At 55.9% G+C, this 19,529-nt stretch overlaps 1 protein-coding gene across 1 annotated transcript in view; it reads left to right on the top strand.

The window, feature by feature from the left end:
- The window catches only part of C13H1orf198 (chromosome 13 C1orf198 homolog), a 31,498-nt gene extending 12,447 nt beyond the window's left edge, over window positions 1-19,051 (top strand). Inside the window, exons 2-4 of the mRNA XM_058696119.1 lie at window positions 2,564-2,614; window positions 12,022-12,555; window positions 16,165-19,051. Coding sequence (XP_058552102.1) covers window positions 2,564-2,614; window positions 12,022-12,555; window positions 16,165-16,221 — 642 coding nt within the window. The 3' untranslated portion in view covers window positions 16,222-19,051. The remainder of the gene's footprint in view (window positions 1-2,563; window positions 2,615-12,021; window positions 12,556-16,164) is intronic.
- The last annotated feature ends 478 nt before the right edge of the window (window positions 19,052-19,529 follow it).

Here is a 19,529-nt window from a genome sequence, read left to right as displayed (position 1 = left end):
TGTGAGGGTAACTCTGGGCCACGACCGAGCCCCCACTCCATGACATCCCGTGGTCTAAGCGGCAGGCGTGGTTTGGTGCTTCGATCGTTTCAGGTCTCAGGCACCAGAAGGGCTGGCAGGGGCGCCTTGCAAGCAACCCCTACAGAAAGCACGTGTGGGCATCCACCAGCGCGTGCCTGGCCATGTTTTGGTTGCCTGCTGGTCATCGCGGGACTGGAAGAAAAGAGAACACTGTGTGTGCCCGCACCGCCACTCTGCAATTCTGAGGCCCTTTTGCATCCAGCTGCCCGGGGAGCCTCTTTCCAGCGCTGGAGCGCACAGCCTCAGCTGACATCAGAGCTTCCGCAACATTTGTGCTCGGCGTGTTTATTCTTGTAAGGCGTTTTAGTATTTTTATGAGCTCAGGATTGCAGAAGTCTAAGGAATTTGCCCCTCGACTGAGTTTCTTGCTGGCCGCAAACAAAAGACTGTTGACCTGACACCAAGCTGGGGAGGGTTCACGGTGTGACCCCCCTCTCTGTCTTCGACCCCCTTGGAATTTCAGCTAACATGGGCTGCAGCCACTGGTGACCGCTAGCTCACCAGGCTCCCGGCTCAGTCCGTGCTCCTGTGAGTCTGTGCTCATTTTCCTTGCAAAGCCAAAAGTTGTGTTTTAATTTTAGCCGATCTCAGCCGTGTAGCTAATATTTAAGGCTAGGTCATAGCCCATGATAAGGGGAGTCCGGCTCCAGCATGCCCATGGCCACTGGGTCTGCTCCCTTCTGTGCTCTGCCTGCCCAGTTAATCTCCGCGCACCTCCTCTGTCCACTGGGGCGGCCCCCCCTGGGCTGTCCCACCTCGGGTTGGAAGGACCACGTTTGCCAGTGGATTTCCCTTTCCTTTGCCCCCACAGCTCCAAATCCAGAATAAATGATACGTAAGTGCCATGAGCCTCCTTCACTTTCCCCACATAGGAAAAAAATCCTTCTTGTTTTATTATTCTAGGACGAGTTTAGAGGTTCCTGAGCTCATAGACTTTGGGAGACTTTCAGGTCATTTGGCTCGGCCGTGCCCTCCGCCAGCCACCCCCCTGCACACACAGGCTGGGCTGGACGCAGGAATCCCCTGCCGCTGAAGCTAGGCCTGCAGCCCCTATCTCTTGTCACAAAGGCCCGTTGGTTCACATTCCTCCTGGTGGCCCACTTCCGTTTTTGGAGGGACAAGGGTTTGTACACTGAGTTTGTAAACCTGGGGTTTAGCTGGAGCTCCAAATGGCAGGGCAGTGGCCCACGTTCTAGCTCATTAGTAGTTTTTGCCCCGACAGCCAGGCTCATGGGGCCGATGCAAACCAGCCCAGAGGCTAAGGTGGGGACAGCGCTGCTACCAAAGTAGGGCATCAGCAGACCCAGAGGGGGACAGAGCCTGATGGCCTAACTCTGGGGGTGGGAGCACCTCTGGGGGGAGGACCTCTCTTAGCAGGGGTGCTTTAAGCAAGGGCCGTCCCAATTTTTTTTTTTTTAAATATTTATTTATTTTGGGGGAGAGCACAAGCGGGAGAGGGACAGACGGAGCGGGCTCTGTGCTGACAGGCTGACAGCGGCGAGCCCGCTATGGGGCTCGAACTCGCAAACTGTGAGACCGTGACCTGAGTTGAAGCCGGATGCTCAACCGACTGAGCCACCCAGGCGCCCCCAGGACCGTCCCAATTTAAAATACTTTAACCCATTTTCAGCGTGTCCCAACTTTCGGTTCCGAAAATATCCCCAGTGGAAGCAGGCACAGAGGAGACGTTTGGTAGCACAGGAAGACGGCTGGGGGCTCGGAGGGGGTAGCCAGGAAAAGGCGATGTTCCCCTCCTTTGTTCAGGCCAGTGTGCAAAACATGTTGGACCCGAGGTCAGATTCTCAGTTCCGGTTCTGGAGGGGGCTTTCCATCGTGTGCTGCTGGGGAGTGTGGGGGTGACTTCAGAGCTCTCCTTACCAGTAGGCACCTGTACTAAATGGGGATGTTCATTGATGTTGCCAGTCGGCCCTTTCGAGATCTCTGCTGGGCACATGGGGGCGGGGGGGCACGGAGGCTCAGCTGCACTGGCTTTGGCTGGAGGGTTATTGCCTGACATTCTGTTCCCATGTTGATCGTTACAACAGCCCTGCAAGGGAAGGGTGATTCTCCTCTTCCAGGTGAGGAAACGGAGGCTCCGAAGGCTGCCTCATCTTCCCATAACGTCTAGTCCTCCTAGAGCTGAGGCTCAAGTCTGTAAAGCCCCTTCCCCTTTCTGCTCACATCCCAATCATCGATTCCCTCCCCCTTTGCCCCCCCCCACCCCCAGGGCCTCCCTCCCATTCATTCACTGAGCCTCCTTTGGGTGGGGGAGGGGCGTGCCTGGCCACCTCCAAAAAAGTGAGGGTGAGGCCAGACTGAGAAGGTCAGCGCAGTCTATGCAGAGCATCCAAACATCAGGCTTGCTCCAAGCCAGGAGTTGGGACGAGTCCTAAGTCTTACTTACCCTGTGGCCTCGGGTGGATGTTTGCATGGGGTATGTTTGGGTTTGGGTTTCAGATTTATTCTCGCATTTTTATTTCAGGACATAACTTGGCAAGATGAGCACTCTGCCCCTTTCTCCTGGGAAACGAGGGTAAGTTGGATTAAATTTAGATTTGTTTGTCCTTTTGAAAAAGAATGGCGTGGTTGTGTATTTTTCTTGTAGCTCTCGGTGGACTCAGAAGGCAGAGGCCCCACCATCCTGCTGCAGGTGATGCCCCCCTGCTGGTGGAAAAGGAGAGGAGGGAAGACCGTGGAGATGAGCTAGGAAACCTGTGGGGAGGCATCGTGATGGAATTAAAGCGGTCGCCCCTTGACCAGGACCCCGGCCGTCCTGGGAAAGCAGAGTCAGCCCCATTCGGGGCTTTCTCTGCTCCTGGCTCTGCTGACCAATACTCAGCACCTTAGTGGGGGCGCTCCGTAAAGCAAAGCTTGGAGAGAAGGTTTTGAGGGGGGGCAGGCGTTATTAAAATGAACTCAGGGTAGGGGCAGGAGAGGGACAGTGGCGGAGATGAGACTGCAGATCTATCAAAATTGCCTGCAAGAGTCTGCCTGGAGGCGTGACAGTCCTGGGGGCGGCGGGTGGGGAGGAAAAAAGGACATACGCTCTTGGAAGCCTGTGAAGTTGATGAGGCAGTGGATACACATGGACAGGTGTTAGCGGTACAGTGCAGCTTGGATCGCTAACCCCTAGTCCCTTGTTCACTTTGATGGTGATGATGATGCTAGATGATGATTATTGCTAGAGTTGATTCATGGCGTCAAGCTTAGCTGGCTTTGTCTATTTCCCCCCGTCCTGCCTCGCTGCTCCGGTAGAAGTGCGTTAGTAGGGGGCAGAGCAACCAAAAGGCAGGTGTCTGTAACCCAACTAAAACGAGCAAGAGTCTAGAACGTTTAGTGCTGCGTGTCGGAGGGTTCTCCCCATAATGGGGTGACGAGGACGGCAGTGTGCCTGGAACGGGGCTCAGACTTGAGGTCAGATCAGGGCTCTGAAGTGCCTGTTGTTGCAGGGGCTTGTTGGCTGGGCCCACATTGCTCATCCCAGCGGAAATGGGCACGCAGGGGCCTGCGGAGAGGGTGGGTCAGAGCGGGGCAGGGCAGCGAGGGGGTCCACAAGACACCCGGGAGGCCCTCATGTGGGGGGACCTGTGTCTGAAAATGGAACATTTGACAGGGTTCCGGCGGACGAGGGCAGGGGGCGCTGTTGCCTACAGGCAGAGCTGCTGAGTGGGCCCTTTGTGACCTGAGCCGTCCCCAGATGGGGAGGTGCACGACCCGGTCCTCACTTGAGAGCTGGGAGGCGGTTTTGGAAATACGTGTTGTCAATGCAGGTGCACGCGTCCACCTGGCGGGCGCGGATGCCCGCTGCCTTTAGCACACCTTTACGTGGGGTCCTGAACATCCTACGTCTGCACCCAGCATGTGCCCGTGTTTTATTCCCACTGCAGATGAGTAATCTAGGTCTGTGCAGAGGGCGGCGCGAGCGAAACGGTGTGCCTGGAAGCTGGGGTCTCCCTAGGGATCTGGACCCCGGTCGAAGGACATCCAGGAGCAGCCTGGAAACACAGTGGCTCCTGAAACCAGCGAGGAATCCCCTGTCTAGTGACACTGTCCGGGAAGCTGTGGGTGGGTAGAGACTGCATCGTCACGTTGGCGTTCAGCCAGGAGCCGCAGTCTTCTTTTTGGGCTCCCCGGTGAATAACTGAGGAGCACTAACCCTGCCGGTGATATCTACCGGTAACAGACAAATAGACGCTCTGCAGGGTGGGACCAAGCAGCCTCGGACGCAGTAGCCCAGGAAGCAGCACCGACTTCCCCAGACCGGGTCCTACGTTTGAGGATATCACAGCGATGAAGGCACAGAGGTCAAAAGAGTGATAACGCCCTACGCTCTGCGTCCGTCTCATGCCCCATGAGAATATCAGCTCTATTAAGAATTTACCTTGTGAAATATTACTGAACCTGCGATTTTGGGGGCAGGACACGCCATCTGTTATTAACTTGCTGCAATGACAGTCTGGGACAAAGATGGGCGGTGGTTGGAGCAGGTGCCGAGATGGGGCTCAGCCACCGGGGCCAGTGTGGGGCATAGGTGAACGAGAACGAGGACAGCTAACTGTCCCACATAGATCACACCCTGTGCTGGTGCTGAGGGTCCACATCTGCCAGCCAGGTCCCCCAGGCACCTTGTCAGTCGAGAAGCCTCTGGAAGTTCATCGGTGTTGCCCCCTTTGCAGAGAACCAGCTTACGTAACCAACAGGTGGGCTCACTCGGGGTCCTCACCTTTTGGTTTGATCTCTTGAAGTTGGACTTACAGAGTTTAGCGTTAGAACCTTGTAGAGACAAAGCAGAGAACATTCCAGAGAGCAGAGAGGCTCGGCTCCACTCTGTTTGCACAAGTCAGCGTTGAGTTCTAGAAAGTGCCACCACTCACCTCCCTGGCCTGAACTTGGAGCGCCCTGCCTCCTTGCTTTTCGGGCGTCATCGCACTCTCCCTGAGGACTGGTGAGAACCTCTTTGGAGAGCTGCGAACAGGGGGTGGTTTTAGGCGGCCCTGATCTCCAGGCGTGGGATTCGGGGCCCAGCAGCGGGTTCTCTTGCTCTCCAGTAGTTATCTGTTGATGCATAACAGACTACCCCACAGCTCCATGGCCCAAAGCGGACATTTATTTGCTTATGATTCTGGGGCTCAGCAGGCTGGGCAGGGCTCCCCCAGCCGTTCTTCTGTTGGCCTTGTTCACTCACCAACTCTTTCTCTGCTTTGACTTCTTAGCCTGGCAGTCATGTCATCCGAGGCCAGGGTCAGCCTGACCGAGGGTCTTGACTGTTGGCAGAACTGAGAATGCCAGGGGCTTGACCGATCGTTGTTAACTCTGTGTGGGCTCCTCCGTTTAGGCCAGCCCATGGGGGTGCCACCCACGGAGAGTGAGCTGGCCCTGTGCTTGGGGGCCAGGAGTCCCCTCCCCAGCGGAACGCAGCTGTGATCGGGAGTGCCCTTGAGGGCTGGGGGCCAAGTGCAGAATGGTCTGTGGAAGAGTACCCCCTTGTTCAAGTTCTGCTTTGTCTTCCAGCCCAGCCCTCCCTGCCTGGGGCGCGTCCTTCTGAGACTGAGCTGCCCTGGCGCCCCTGTTTCTCTGCCCTCTTCCAGCACGGAGGAGAGGCTCAGAGGGAGAACTGCCCGCCCCAGCTGGGGGTGAGCGGCCCGTTATCTTTCCCACCCATCTGTCAGCCTGTGGGCCCCCCTTGGTGGATTCCTTTCTCATGCTACTGATCTTTTGAGAGGAAGAAACTCAGCGCTTGGAATGCTCCAGAGAGGGGAGGCAGGGAGCAGAGAGGATTCTTGGCATTCCCCAGTGGGTCTGGGCTGGGGAATTTAGAGGAGATGTCTGCAGAGGCAGGTCAGGCCCTGGCGCTGGGTTGCTGGGCTCTAGGGACAACCCCCCTTCAAAGCATGCGCCCCTCCCCCTGCCCCAGATGTCTGGCTTCTTTCTGTCCGTCTTGGTCCTCCTCCCAGCGTGCATTGCCTATTTGGGGATGGTAAGTTGGCTGGTGGGGATCGGTTCGTTGATTTTCTTCTGCATCAAAAGGTCTCTGAGGGCCAATATAAACCATTCCCAGAGTAGGGAGGCCTTCCCGCCCCTTCCTTGGGAAGAAGAGTAGGCACTTAGGAGGCTTTGTGCTGAATTTTTGAAAGATCCGTGAATGATATCACACTTCCTGCGTGCTGTGTGCTCTGGGTCTGGGATGTGCACTCACGTTGAATTCTTTCGCCCCTGGGAGATCAGTGTCCCTGCTCTTGCTCTGGGTCAGGGTTTTGGGCAGGGGCTCGAAGAACGCTGTAACTGGCAGGCGGCTTGAATCCACGGAGAGAGATTGGAGCGCAAGTCCGTTTGGCTTGCGGGTGGCTCCTGCCCATGGCGGGACAGAAGGGCATCCCGTCAGGGTGTTCAGTGCCTAGAGGAGTCCCTTGCTTCCAGCCTGTAGCTCTGCTTGCCTTCTCTCCTTACTGCCAGTGACAGTTTGGAGCCACCCTGTGCCCCCGTCCCAGCCTGACTCCTGTGCTGCTTGAGGTCCCCGGACCTTCTTCGCCGAGACCCCCATCTCTGCCCAGCAGTCACGGCTCCCTCCTCGTTGCCCCCCAGCACCTGTTCTGACCATGGCTCACCTTCCTGAGAGTCAGAGCTGAGCCCTGTGGCACCCCGACCTTTCCTGGGTCTCTGTGTGTGGAGGGATGTGTCTGTTCCTTCAGCCCAGTGGCCCTAGCCCTGCACCTCTGGCCCCAGGGGTCTTTCTGGCTGGTATGTCCTGTGGCCCTCAGCCCCGTGCCCCAGACACCGTGCTCTCCTGCCCCAGGAGCCATGGCCTTTCCTGCCTCAGTGCCATTGCTCACCCCCCACCCCATCCATCTGTGAGGATCCAGTCTGTCCTCCAGACCCCCTGCAAACCCGCGTTCTTCTGATTCCCACGGCTCCCATGCCCCCCATCTTTGCTGAGCACCTGCTTTGCCTTCTCTCGTGTGAGCCTCGCAACAGCCCCGTTTTACAGATAAGAAAATCAAGGCATAGAGTGCGGGGTGTGGACTAGACATCTGAGCCCAGGACCATATACATAAGCTGTGCCGTAGCAACCTGGCTGCCTCTTAGATGAAAATGTGGCATTACTATTGTTGTCCCCGTGAGATGATGAGCCCTTGGCAGGTGGGGAGGGCAATGGAGGCTGTCATTGGCCCCTGAACCTTGGAAACTCGGCACCCGGGGCCCCAGTGCACCTCCCAGCTGTTGGGCCTCTGTTGGGTTTTTCCCCAGGCTCACTCTGCCCGACATACGGGCATGGGGGCTGGAGCAGGATTAATCCACGTGTCTGTAGGTCCCCTTGCTCCCTGGGAAAAGCATAGGAGTATGTAATTTAGCCCCTGGTCCGAGCCCAGTGCCTGGGGATTGGGGGGCGGGGAATCCACCAGGCCCTGCCCCTCCCCCCCGTGGGCCCGGAGGGTCTGACACCCCCCAGTGGCCAAGTCCTGCTGTGCCTTCCCTGTCAGGCTGTCACTTCTCCTGGTTTTGTGATCCTAAAAGTTTTTCGTACCTTCTCCTCCTCTTTCCTTCTTTGGAGGAGGAGGTGGGAGAATAAATGCTAGATGGCTTGTGGGCTTATTCAGATTTGCTCCAGTAAACTAGGATGTTTCCTGACAACGCTTCTGTAGCCTTTGTCTCAACAATTTCGATGGGTCGGACGCTGCCAAGCCCAACAGTTAGTTTTGGCTGCACGCACTCCCCCTTTACTGAAATATTACACATTCCTCTCCAGTGAGCGGGGCGTAAAAATAGATCCTGGGCTCGGTTGTGGTCTTTCTGTTTTTAGAACGGACGCGGCCAGCTGAGACCCAGTTCCCCACATGGGGCGACTGACGCCCAGTCCTGGCTTGGCCGGACGAGATCCTCCCGCGCCGTCCTCCCTCGGGCTTTAGCTAGTGCCCGGGACGTGGGGGTGGGGGGTGATGAGCTGTCACCGTTGTTGCGACGGGGGCCGGGGGGGGGGGGGTTTCCCCTTTACTCCCCCATCTCCCGTCTCAAAGATTGCGTGAGACTGCAGGGTCGGATTCCCCCACCCTGACTTCCCGTCTGTCCCCGGGTGGGCGAGCTGGAGTCATTGACCCGTTGGCTGCTCTTCCCAGGCCGCGTCCTTCTGCTAGGCCCCGGCTCGATGTCGCCCAGCGTTGGTGGACGCAGCCGACGCCGCCTCCCTTCCCAAGGGTGCTTTCTCCACCCCAAGAAAAACAGCCTTCTTCCCAGAAATAAGAAAGCGGCATCTGGAACTTCGTTATCCTTGTGCTTTCCACCTTCCGGTGGTCATCACAGGGTCCACAAGAGGCCCCCTTATTAGACCTGTCAGTTCCACGAGGCAGGGCCGTCCCCGTCCTGCTCACTGACCCATTCCAGTGTCAGAAGGGCACCCCTCACACCTGTCTCTCAGAACCTCTGCTATGGCATAGCCTTCAGAGGCCTGGTGGAAGGCAAGGGGGACAGTCCCCAGCAGTCTCCGGACTGCAGGCTCTGACGAAGTCCACGGGACAGGACGGTGGCTTGGCCACACTACTTGGGGGGGAGCTTTGCAGCCCAGACTCCATGACCTGACACTGGGCACCCAAAATGGGGGCTCCAGAGTAGCATTCACCCCGGCTGTGCTATGTGTCCCTGCTGTGGACAACAGGTACCATGAGCCAGGCCCCTGGTGACCAGAGGAAGGCGTGCAGGAAGGCGTGAGAGGAGCCAGAGCCCAGTGGGGACTCACTGGGACTATTGCCAACGCCCCGTGCAGACTTCTGACCAGGTGGCACTGTCCCTCGAGGAGTGCCGCTCGGTCTCCGATTGCCCAAGGCGCCATGGGCACAGCCTCCGTCATTCTGTCGTTGCGTTCAAGGATGTCACATCCAGCCAGTGCTGCTTGGGCGCCTTTCCAGCGATGGCCCGAAGCAGTCTGGGAACCACTGTGACTGCCTCCTCTCCACAGCATCCCTGGCTCGGTCCGTGGCTGCCTTCCACGTAGACAGTTGCTCAGCCTAGCCTTCCAGAGCCTTCTGAGCAGAGATCCCACTGGAGAAATTGCTGATCCTAAAAAAGCCCGAGGCTTGTTGAAGTGTTCGCTTTTAAGTGCCTTCCTTACGTTGCAATTTCCAGATCAAAGTCAACTCCATTCTAAGCCTTGGTCTCCACTTCCGAGGTATCTTTAGCAACTTGCTTACTTAAAGAAACCCGTCCTCTCTATGCCCACAGGCTCCCTGTATTCTACTGTGGAATTTGGAAATATGCAGAGTACTGAGAATGGTTCATTCAAAAACAGCCCTTTAGAAAGTCAGATTAGATCATCAACATACTTACAGAAGGCCTGCTGTGTGCAAGGCTCTCCGGTGTCTATGTGGATGTCATCCCTGGTGGCCACTGGTTTCTGTACCTGGCATGATGCCCAGCACGACCGGATCCAGGTTGGACAGTTCACTGAATTGCTCCCAATGTCCCATTTGCTCATCTGTAGAATGAAAATTAAAAAAAAAAAACACAAAACACCCAGCCCAAGGGACTCCTGGGTGGCTCAGTCCGACGCTTGATTTCAGCTCAAGTCACGATCTCACAGTTTCGGGAGTTCAAGCCCTGCGTTGGACTCAGTGCGCTTACCACGCGGAGCCTGCTTGGGATTCTCCCTCTCTCTCTCTGCCCCTTCCCCGCTCACACTCCCTCTGTCTCAAGATAAATAAATTTAAAAAAAAAAAAAAAAAAAAACCAAACCCAGTCCAACAACAACGAAAAAGTGCCCAATGCATTAGACGCACTCAAGCACCCGCGACCGTCAGAGCTTTGACGTCTTTTCCTTGGCGTAACGGCGAGCTTCAGGGCACCTGTGCTCGTGATTCGAACGTAGTTTTTTCTCGTGGCTTTATCACATCTCATTTACAAGCCTTGAGTAGTGACCTGTGGCCACCAGAGCCCAGGCTTTTGGAGAAGTGTCAGACTGAGACCGCAGGCCAGTTTGTGAAACCAAGTGAAGGCATATGCCTTCAAGTAACGAAGAGCCGTGTTTTGTACATTAAGTTAGCACCGTTTTCAATTCCACTGTGTCCACGTGGAAACAGTAACTGAAAATATCCTCTGATACATCGCTGGGCTGGTGGCGTTAGAAATCGGGGCAGCCCTGGAAAACAAGCTGGCTGGTATGCGCCTAGAACCGCAAGAGAGGGAAGGTGTAAAGCTTTTGTGTCTTGACATTTCACTGCGGGAAGCCGATCTGAAGAAACGAAGTCCACACGGGCGGGCGCTGTAGGCACGAAGGTGGTTGTGGCAGCCTTAATGGTAAGAACACAGGTCAGAAGACGCAGGTTGTCCGCGAGTGAGAAAACGGCTAAGTAGATGGTGAGGCAACTCCTCAGGGAAGTAGCTCGTACGCAGTACAAATAATGGTCACAAAGACCACATAACCCCGTGGGCCGCGCTCACGAGTAAGTGAAAACAACACCCCGTATCACATGCGTAACAGAACCACTGCCTCATATGATACGTGTACGAAAATGGCTCCCCCAAAATGCAAAAGGTAGAAAGAAAATGTTTTTTTCCTGATTCCTCGACTCTGCGCATTATCAGTGCAGTTTCATTGCTTTTATTAAAAAAAAAAAAAAAGGACGATCTGAGAGCAAAGTGGGGAGGAAGAGAGGAATGTTCAAGATAGTTCGAGATTGATTTTAGAGATGGTTGAGGCGGGAGACTGCTTGCTGTGCAGGCCCGGGAGGCCCCGTCCGTGTGCTCTGGCCTGCAGATGGGGCTTGGGATTCCTTCCGTCTAATGATTTGTTCTCCAGGACAGAGCAGCACTGGCGTTTTTAGAGGCCGCTGTGCTGAGCAGTCTCGGGCCAAGGAAGGCATTTCTGGGACAGCCGGGCCGGGTGGGGGCGCTGCCCTGGCCTCGGGGGCCTAGGCTCACAGGTGGGCGATGGCATCCGGCTCCCAGGACCAGGACGAGGTCAGAGCTGCAGAGCCCTGCTGAGCGGGGAGCGTCCCAGCAGAGGACCCCTCTGCATGACACACGGTCTTGCTTGGCTTGTGAGGCCACAACAAATACAGGGGCGGGGGGTGGGGGCCAAACAGCAGACGTTCATTTCACACAGTCGTAGAGGCCCGGAGGTCAGGGTGACAGTGCGACGGGGTTCTGGTGAGAACCCGCTTTCCTAGCTTGCAGGACAGCCGCCTCCTCGTGTCCGTGAGCGGTGGGAGAGAGATCCTTGCCCTTGTGTCTGTGTTGATAAGGACACCGGTCTCATCGTGGGGGGCCCCACTCTCATGACCTCATCTCAGACTGATCACCTCTCAAAAGGCCCCACCTCCTGTTACCGTCACTTTGGGAGTTAGGTCTTCCGCGGGAGAATTGGGGCACACAGGCGTGCATTCTGTAGCAGGCTTCGAGAAGGCAGAGCGGGCGAGGCCGGGTGGGTCAGGTCTCCGAGGCTGCACTCAGGCCCACCCTTGACCTTCGTGGTTTTGTCCAGGAAAGCAGGGTCTGGCTCGGTTGGTTTCTTTCACGCTTGTCCACACCCCCCCCGCCCCGCCCCCCGCCACCCTAGGTCAGGAGCGAAGGGCCTGGGCAGTGGGGGCCGGGTGTTGACCTTCACGGCCGTGCTGTGCCCGGCTGGGCCGTGCACCTTCTCAATCACCTTCCCAGGGAGGGCGGTCACCGCCAGACAGCTGCTCCTCTGGAAGGCACTGGAATCAGTCCCAACAAGACAAGGGGGTGCTCTGCTCCCCAGGCAGTGAGGCCTCAGTCATCAGTGAGTCAGAGCCTCTGCGCCGTTGGGGGCCTGGGTGGCCGCGCTCCCATGCGGTGGGTTGGCCGATGGCCGTCCTGAGGGGCAGATGGACGACACCCAGTGTTGATGTTGCCGGGCGCACAGAGGTGTGAGCTGGTGCAGCCCTTGCACCGGATCGTAAGGCTGGCTCTCTCCTTTCTGTGTCCCCGCTGCAGAGTCAGATGGAGTTCAGCGTGTGCTCCTTGTCTATCCAAGAGCCGGGCAGCGGCCCGGGCGGCGAGCCGAGGCAGTCTAAAGCCTCCCAGGGCTCGCAGGCCCTCCGGCCCTCCCAGGGCGGCAAGTCCTCCAGCCTGGATGCCCTGGGTCCCGCCCGGAAGGAAGAGGAAGCTTCCTTCTGGAAGATCAACGCCGAGCGCTCCCGGGGAGAGGGGCCTGAGGCCGAGTTCCAGTCGCTGACCCCCAGCCAGATCAAGTCCATGGAGAAGGGTGAAAAGGTCTTGCCTGCCTGTTACCGGCAGGACCCCGCCCTGAAGGACAGGGAGGCCAAGGCCGAAAGGCCCGGCAACCTCCGCCAGGAGCAGCGCGGCCTCCCCTGTGTCAGCATCGAGCCCGAGAGACCCCAGCCCGTCCAGGCCCGCCCCAGCACCACCCCGTCCGAGCCCGAGGGGAAGCTTGCCTCTCCCGAGGCCAGGCGGGAGGACGTAGAGGACGTAGAAGACTCTCTGTTCTCGGAACCCATGCCTACACAGGTGAGTGGCCGCCTCCTCCGGGGGGGACCCCGGGAGGCCTCCCACAAGACGGGTGGGTCACAGATGCCCCTCCCTGGGCATCTGGGGCATCTGGGCCACAGATGCTTGCTTCTTCCCCTCCCCCTTCCTCCCGCTGCCCACTCCTTGGGCGACTTTTGGGATCGGGAGAGCGGCGACTGACCAATCCACCAGGGGCGTGTTTCGTGGGTCCATCTCGGTGCCGTGACTTGGTTGCCCGTTACTCGTGGTGTGCCGCAGATGCCAGCTGCCTTTCCCCACGTGTGTGAGGGCAGGTAGGGGAGGGACCGCAGGAGGGCGGTGAACACAGGAGCTCGCAGGGGGGAGGCGGTCAGTGTGGGAGGGGTTCGGACGCTCCCCTCCACCGAGAGGTCTATAAAGTTGGGCTGGGTGTTGGGGAAGAGGGGACCGGTGGATGCCCCAAAGGGGGCACGGAGGAAGCAGGCAGGACCCCTGAGCCTCCCCCAAGAGCGGCCACACTGCCGCAGGAAACTCTCGCTTCAAGGAGTGATTGGCAGCTACTCGTTTCCAAGCAGGGTAGGGTTATGTGTCCAGCGAGGAATCCTAAGGAAGGAGTTCTTTTGCGGGGGAAGCAAAAGAAAGATCTGAGAGGGTCACCGGGTGAGGAGGAGGAGTATGTCGTGAAGGCGAATAAGGGTGTAGGAGAATAAGGGCAAGTGCCTTCTGAGTGTTTTCCCATTTCTTTGTGGAAGAAATCGACCATTGTCTTTACCAGTTGGTCTGAGACAGTGAAGAGAAAGCCCAGTGTTTGGTTAGGACTTTAAAGGGATCTAGTGTTGGAGGATTGCATCAAACAAACAAACAAAACAACCCAAAAGTCATTATATTTCAAATTCCCGGGAAGCCTTGGTTTTGTTTTTTTTTTAATTTTTTTTAATGTTTTTTTTTTTTTTAATGTATTTTTGAGAGAGAGAAAGCACGGGAGGGACAGAGAGAGAGAGAGAGAGAGAGAGGGAGAAACAGAATCCAAAGACAGGCTCCAGGCTCTGAGCTAGGTGTCAGCACAGAGCTGGACGCGGGGCTCGAACCCACGACCCGCGAGATCATGACCTGAGGCGAAGTCGGACGCTTTGCCGGCTGAGCCACCCAGGCGCCCCGGGAAGCCTTGGTTTTGAGACGTGGATTTACGATGAACAAAGCCATAGTTTGGGTGCAAGCATGGCTGAGAACCATTTCTGGGGGGAAGTCATGGATAGCTCACGTACGTGGGTGAGACCACAGACAAGGTCCTGTGTCCCGTCCGTCTCAGAGATGGACGGCACACCCCGGGGAACATTAGTGCTTTCTGGCAGTCAGACACGTTGTGTGAGTCCCGAGGCGGGGAGGGCAGGAGGGATCAAAAGAGACCACCTGCTCCCACACGAGGATGGCCAGAGGGAGGAAAAGAGTGGTCTTTAGGATTGGGTCTGGATTTTGGAGCCTGGGGAAGTTACCTATTGGCCAGGCAGATGGACACGCCTGGGGGCCACCCCACCACAAGCCCTTCTCTGTGTGTGCCTTGCTGGTTTTCTCCACGTTAGCAGACTCTTTGGCTGTCTTTTTTTTTTTTTTTTTCCCCTGTTAACTCATATGTAAAAGAACGTCTGTTGTGGTTAAATACATGTAATGTAACCATGTGCCATATTGAGTATACTGTAGACCCAGGGGTCGTGACACGACGAGATGCGTTCGCGTTGTTACGCAGCCATCGCTGCCATCCATCCACAGAACTATTTCATCTGGGAAGATGAAACTCCACACCCATCGGCCGACTCCCTATTCCCTCCTCCCCCAGCCCCTGGCAGCCGCCATCCTACTTTATATTTTCGCGAATTTGACTACTCTTCGCATCTCACGTAAGCGGAATCAGACAGCGTCCATCTCTTTGTGACCGTCCTGTTGCCCTCCGCGTCATGGCCTCGGGGTTCACCCACGTCGTGCCATGGGTCAGAATTGCCTTCCTTCTGAAGGCCGAATAATATTCCACCGTATGGATTTACCTGCATTGTTTGTCCATTCAGTCTGCTGATGGACGCTTGGGTGGCTTCCGTTGCCTGGCCGTTTGTGAATAATGCTCCTTGTGAACGCAGCCGTACGAGTATCTGTCCCAAGTCCCTGCTTTCCATTCTTTGGGATATATCGCCAGAAGAGGAACTGATAGATCGTATGGTAATTCCGTGCTTAACTTCCTGAGGAACCGCCATACTGTTTCCAGCAGTGGCTGAGCCATTTTGCTTCCCCACGACAGTGCGCAAGAAGGCCGCGTTTTCCGCATCCTCACTGCCACGTGTTCTCTCTCCTTCTTGGTCGTAGCCACCCTAATGGCTGGGAGATGGTATCTGTGGGTCTCCTCGTGGTTTGGATTCGCAGGCCTCCAGTACTCGGCGATGTCAACTCTCTTTCCATGTGGCTTCTTGGCCATTTGTGTATCTCTTTTTTGGAGGCATGTCTCTTCCGATCCCTTGTCCAGTTCTAGCAGCTGTGTCTTGTCACGTTGAGCTGTGGTCGTCCTCTGGGTGTTTCCCGGAATGGGGTTCCAGGTGCCTCCGCTCCTCTCTCAGCAGGTGGCCTTGTGAGTTGTCCTCCTGAAGAAGGGGGGGGGGGCCCTGTGACAGGAGCTCTGCCCGCCTTCCGCCAGCCGCACCTCCGCTTTCTAGCTCGTTCTTTCAGAGTCCCCACCGTCTTGAGCCAGCGTTCTCGGCCCCTCCCTGCCCTGCCTCCTGTGGTACCCTGCCCCATCTCTTGGCTCCATTCTGTGTCTCTACCCTTCTCGCCCGCCTCCTCCTTCTGGCACACGTGCCAGGCTGGCCTCCGTGCCTCCGCAGCGATCTTTCTCTCATACCCGGCACCTGGCTCTTCCTCTGATGTGTAGAGTATGAGAGTCATAATCGCAGAGACGTAGGAAAGTGGAGGGGGAGGGCAGAGTCAGAGACGGCACGTGAAATCCTCGGAAAGAAGGGATTCCTGAGTGCAAAGCAGAGAGGGAAATGGCCAACCTCACCGAAGAAACCGGTAGGAAAGCAGAGAGAGGACGGCTTGCCTGAAGGCCCACTTTGCATCAGTGTCTGATGCGGCCAAACCGGCCCGAGACAGGCTTCCTGTGAATGTGCTTAGTCCTTTCCCGCATTGTCTCCACATAGGCAGTTTGCCATTGGCCAGTTACGTGGAGGGTGGGGTGTCACGGTGTCCTGTCCTCACCCGGGAGGGCTGCAGCTAGAAAGCAGTAGAAAGACTGTCTTTGTCATTTGTCCTCTTATTCCATGATGACTCAATTCCAACATGCCTGTCCCTGCACAGACAGAGGACATACATTTTTCTCCTCTTCTCTGTGGGTAGGTCTGTAAACTTGCTCTCAGACCTGCCTGGGGACGGAGGGGGGAGGTGTTGGATCCCGGAGCGAGTAGCTCACCCTGAAGTTTATTTCATTTTCTGGTGCCAAGCACCGAGGCAAATTGAGGTCAGGGAGCCTCCGAGATAAAAGCAAGGCATCTCATTTGGGTCAATTTAAATGAGATGCTGTTTTTAGATTATACATAACTAAAAAAAAAAAAAAATGTATCTTACTTTGCTGTGTTTCTGTCCCTTCCGCAGGTCACCTCAAGTAATGTCGTCTTGAAGACAGGATTTGATTTTCTGGACAACTGGTAAAATGTATCAGACAACCAAATAATAATAAAACCAAGAACCCCTAAATGTTTTCCAAAGTGGTGTGGCGGAGGAGGATAAAAAAAAGGGCAATATTTCCCTGTGTATTTTCCTGGTTTCTGTACGCTCTTTTCTTAATCATTTGGAAACTGGTAAATATCGCCTTGTCCGGATTTCCAGATTTTTCTCTTTTTTGGTAAGGCCAGATATATATGCTATTTTCAGTGATTTGATAAACAGAAGTTTTACATTTGGAATTTTTAAACGACCGTTAAGGCATTGAGTAGGTCTCGTGAATAAAGCCTCTGTTCCCAATTCCACCCGGTTTTCCCCCCTCCCCGGAGAAAGAGTTTTCTCATCATGTCCCCAAAACCATAAAAGCGATTTCCGTCTTTCTCCTTTAGCCTCTCCCCTTTTGAAATGAGCGGCGTGCGCTTTGCTGGGTGGCTGTCGGTGATGCCCTCGGCTATGGTGGCCTCAGTGTGCCGGGCTGGCTGTGACCGCGGGAAGATTCCTCCCCACCCAGCATTCCCGGATGCCCAGGGCTTCCTGACGCCACGCCCCTTGCATCGTGTGCCACGCTCTACCCTCATGTCATTTCCAGGAACCCCACTGTTGGCACATAGCAGAGATGGTCTTTAAGCCGCCCTGATCCGTACTCAAGCTGTTCATCGTCGTTTAAGAAGAGTTGCATGTTTAAAAGTTTTGTATTAACTTGTCATTATTTTGTATGTAGAGTTAGAGGTTGTGAGGCTCCACTTCTTCTTGGGCTTGGACTGGTTTCCGTTTGGAGGTTCTTTGCTCCTCCTGTGGCCCCGGTGGGTGTTCCCGGGTCTGGGGCATCTGCAGGAATGAAGGGCAGGTGGCAGGTGTTGGAGGACAGAGCCCTTCTGATCGGTTGCGGTAGAACCTTCCAGCAGGAGGCTGGCAGGGGCAGTGGACGTCCTTCATCCCAAGGACTGCTTAGACTCTCCTGATGGATCTCTCTGCCATCCCTGACCACCAGCAGAAGGAGTCGTCTCTGCAGTGCCCCCTGGAGACCCTTGCGGTCCTGTCCACGGTGTCTCTTGGAGCCAGACTGCTGCCCGCTGCGGTTCAGATGGAGGTGGCCCCTAGGCTGCCTGGGCAAGGTGGCCCATGCCCCAGGCGTGGGTGGGGCAGGGCGAGGAGGAGAGTGGCCCTTACCCTGGGAAGCCTGCGCCCTGCCCGTTGGCCCCGAGCTGCGCCCCCTGCTGGACATGCCCGAGCGTGATCTACACGTTGCCTCTCACTGTGTTCTCCTCACCTGAAGCCTTAACCCCTGTGAGTCCTGCGAGTGAGCGCCCTGTTTCAGTACCAAGGTGTGTCTTTTTAAAAATGCGTTTCTGTCTCATACGACATCCTTAAGTGGTTTCCACAGCGTCCAGGGTAAAGCATGTGGCGCTTATTTTCCCCAGGAATATTCCTGCCAAAGCTGCGGCCTGGCCAACTTTTGGCTGGGTTTCTGCCAATCGCATTATGTCCCTGAACCTCATTTGGCCCCTTGGGGTTGTGGATGTGACCTTCCTACGTTGGTGACTGGCTGCGTTATGGCAAATACAGATTTCTTCTTGTACCATTTGAGGATAGTTGAAACGTCCAAGGGCAAAAAAAAAAGGCTCAGAACGTGACGGGGACGGAAAAGGGAACTTAGAAATCCCAGCCGGGGTGCCAGCCCCTCGAGTCAGCCACTGAGCCTCAGAGCCGGGCTTCCCACCTGCCTCCACTTCCAGCCTGGAGGGCAGTGCACTGTTGTAGAGCCCGCGCTTGAAAACAGGGTTCCTTAAAAAACAGAGAGAGAGAGAGAGAGAGAGAGAGAGAGAGAGAGAGAGAGATGTCCAGGTGTGAGTTTATATTCGTTGACGCTGATGTGGCCAGGGAGGAACTGCACCTGGGGACAGTTAGCCCACAGTGATGTGTCTGTTCTCTTGCGAGACAATTCTGAGGCCTTTCCGACTTTCTCCTAAAGCCCGGTTATTCCTTTCACGTCCCCCCCACCCCAGGGGGCTGCGGGGACGCAGGGGGTTGTTGAAAGCCTCTGCGTCACCCTGTGCTGCCCGGGGCCCGCTACCCCGAGTGTTTAGTTATCTCTTACGACAGGGCTTAATGTTTCATGATGGGGCAGCCTCCTGAGATGAAACGTAAAGTCACAACTTAGGAAATCCTCAAGCCATGTGGCTTTGCTCCGCTTCTGAGAAGGAGACGGGAAGGGGCCCGGAGGACACAGGCTGGCGAATCCCCATCCCGCCTGACCTGCGGATCCTGGTCGTAACCCCCCGGCGGTCTGTGTAAAGATGTTCAGTAAGGAAAAATTCAGCTCTTAGGTTGGCCACCTCCTCCCCACCCCCCTGTGTCAGGATGAAGTTCCTAGAACCAGACGTTTATATTTATTATTTTAAAAAGACACACTTTTCAACTGAAGCCTGAATTTGGTTTTGGGGTGTCCCCCGCTCCCCCTTCTGCGCACCTGGGATTTAGCTCAAGGATTTAGCATCTTGCTTCGGGTGACTTCGGGTGTTTCATAAACTCTCCCCCAGGAAGTCAGAAACCAGTTTCCGTTCTTCCACTTGGGGGGAGGGGGAGGGTCCCCACCCCGCTCTCTGGGTTTGGGAGTGCTGTCCACTTGGGGACAGTTGGGGTCTGTTGCCCAGCCCTCGCCACGCGCCGGACCCCACGTGGATGTCAGAGCCCCCCTCCCTTTCTTCGCGCCTCCCTTTCTTTGATACACGTTTTCCAAAAAATGAAAGAATTCTTACGACTTGTAACTTGGTTGTATTTTATATTAATAGCCTTTAATAAAGCCATTTAAAATATGTGAGGTGTGTCTGTTTGGGGGCTCTACTCGAGTCAGGAAGCCCCTCCGGATGACTGCTGTTGCGCACAGAGAAGAGAGGGTTGGTGCTAGTTAAGCAAGCGTGGGCTTCAAGAAGCCCACCGGGCACGGGCCTGACGCGGCGCCCCCTGCAGGGTGGTGGGAGGCGGTGGCCGAGGTGCACAGGCCCGTAGCTGAAGGGTAGACCGGACCCCGGAGGGAGGGCTCCTGTATAGCCCCCAGGTGACCAGGAAGCCAAGGCAGGGGTTCCCAGAGACGAGCTTATCGCATCCAATGACTGACTGAAGAGCAGATGGTATCTCCCAGAAAGCTTTTACCTTGAATCTGGTTGAAATGGATTTTCCTTGGAAAAAATAACAAGATTAAGCATGGCCGATGAGTCCTATTGCATCCGTTAAAGCGCAGGTGGTAAGTTACCAACTACAGATGGAAGGAAATTAAAAAAAATTTTTTTTTAATG

This window comes from Neofelis nebulosa, chromosome 13, assembly GCF_028018385.1.
Source record: "Neofelis nebulosa isolate mNeoNeb1 chromosome 13, mNeoNeb1.pri, whole genome shotgun sequence".
In the NCBI taxonomy this organism is placed as follows: Eukaryota; Metazoa; Chordata; class Mammalia; order Carnivora; family Felidae; genus Neofelis; species Neofelis nebulosa.
Note: the sequence above shows the minus strand (reverse complement) of the source record. Positions and strands in the feature narration are given on the sequence as shown.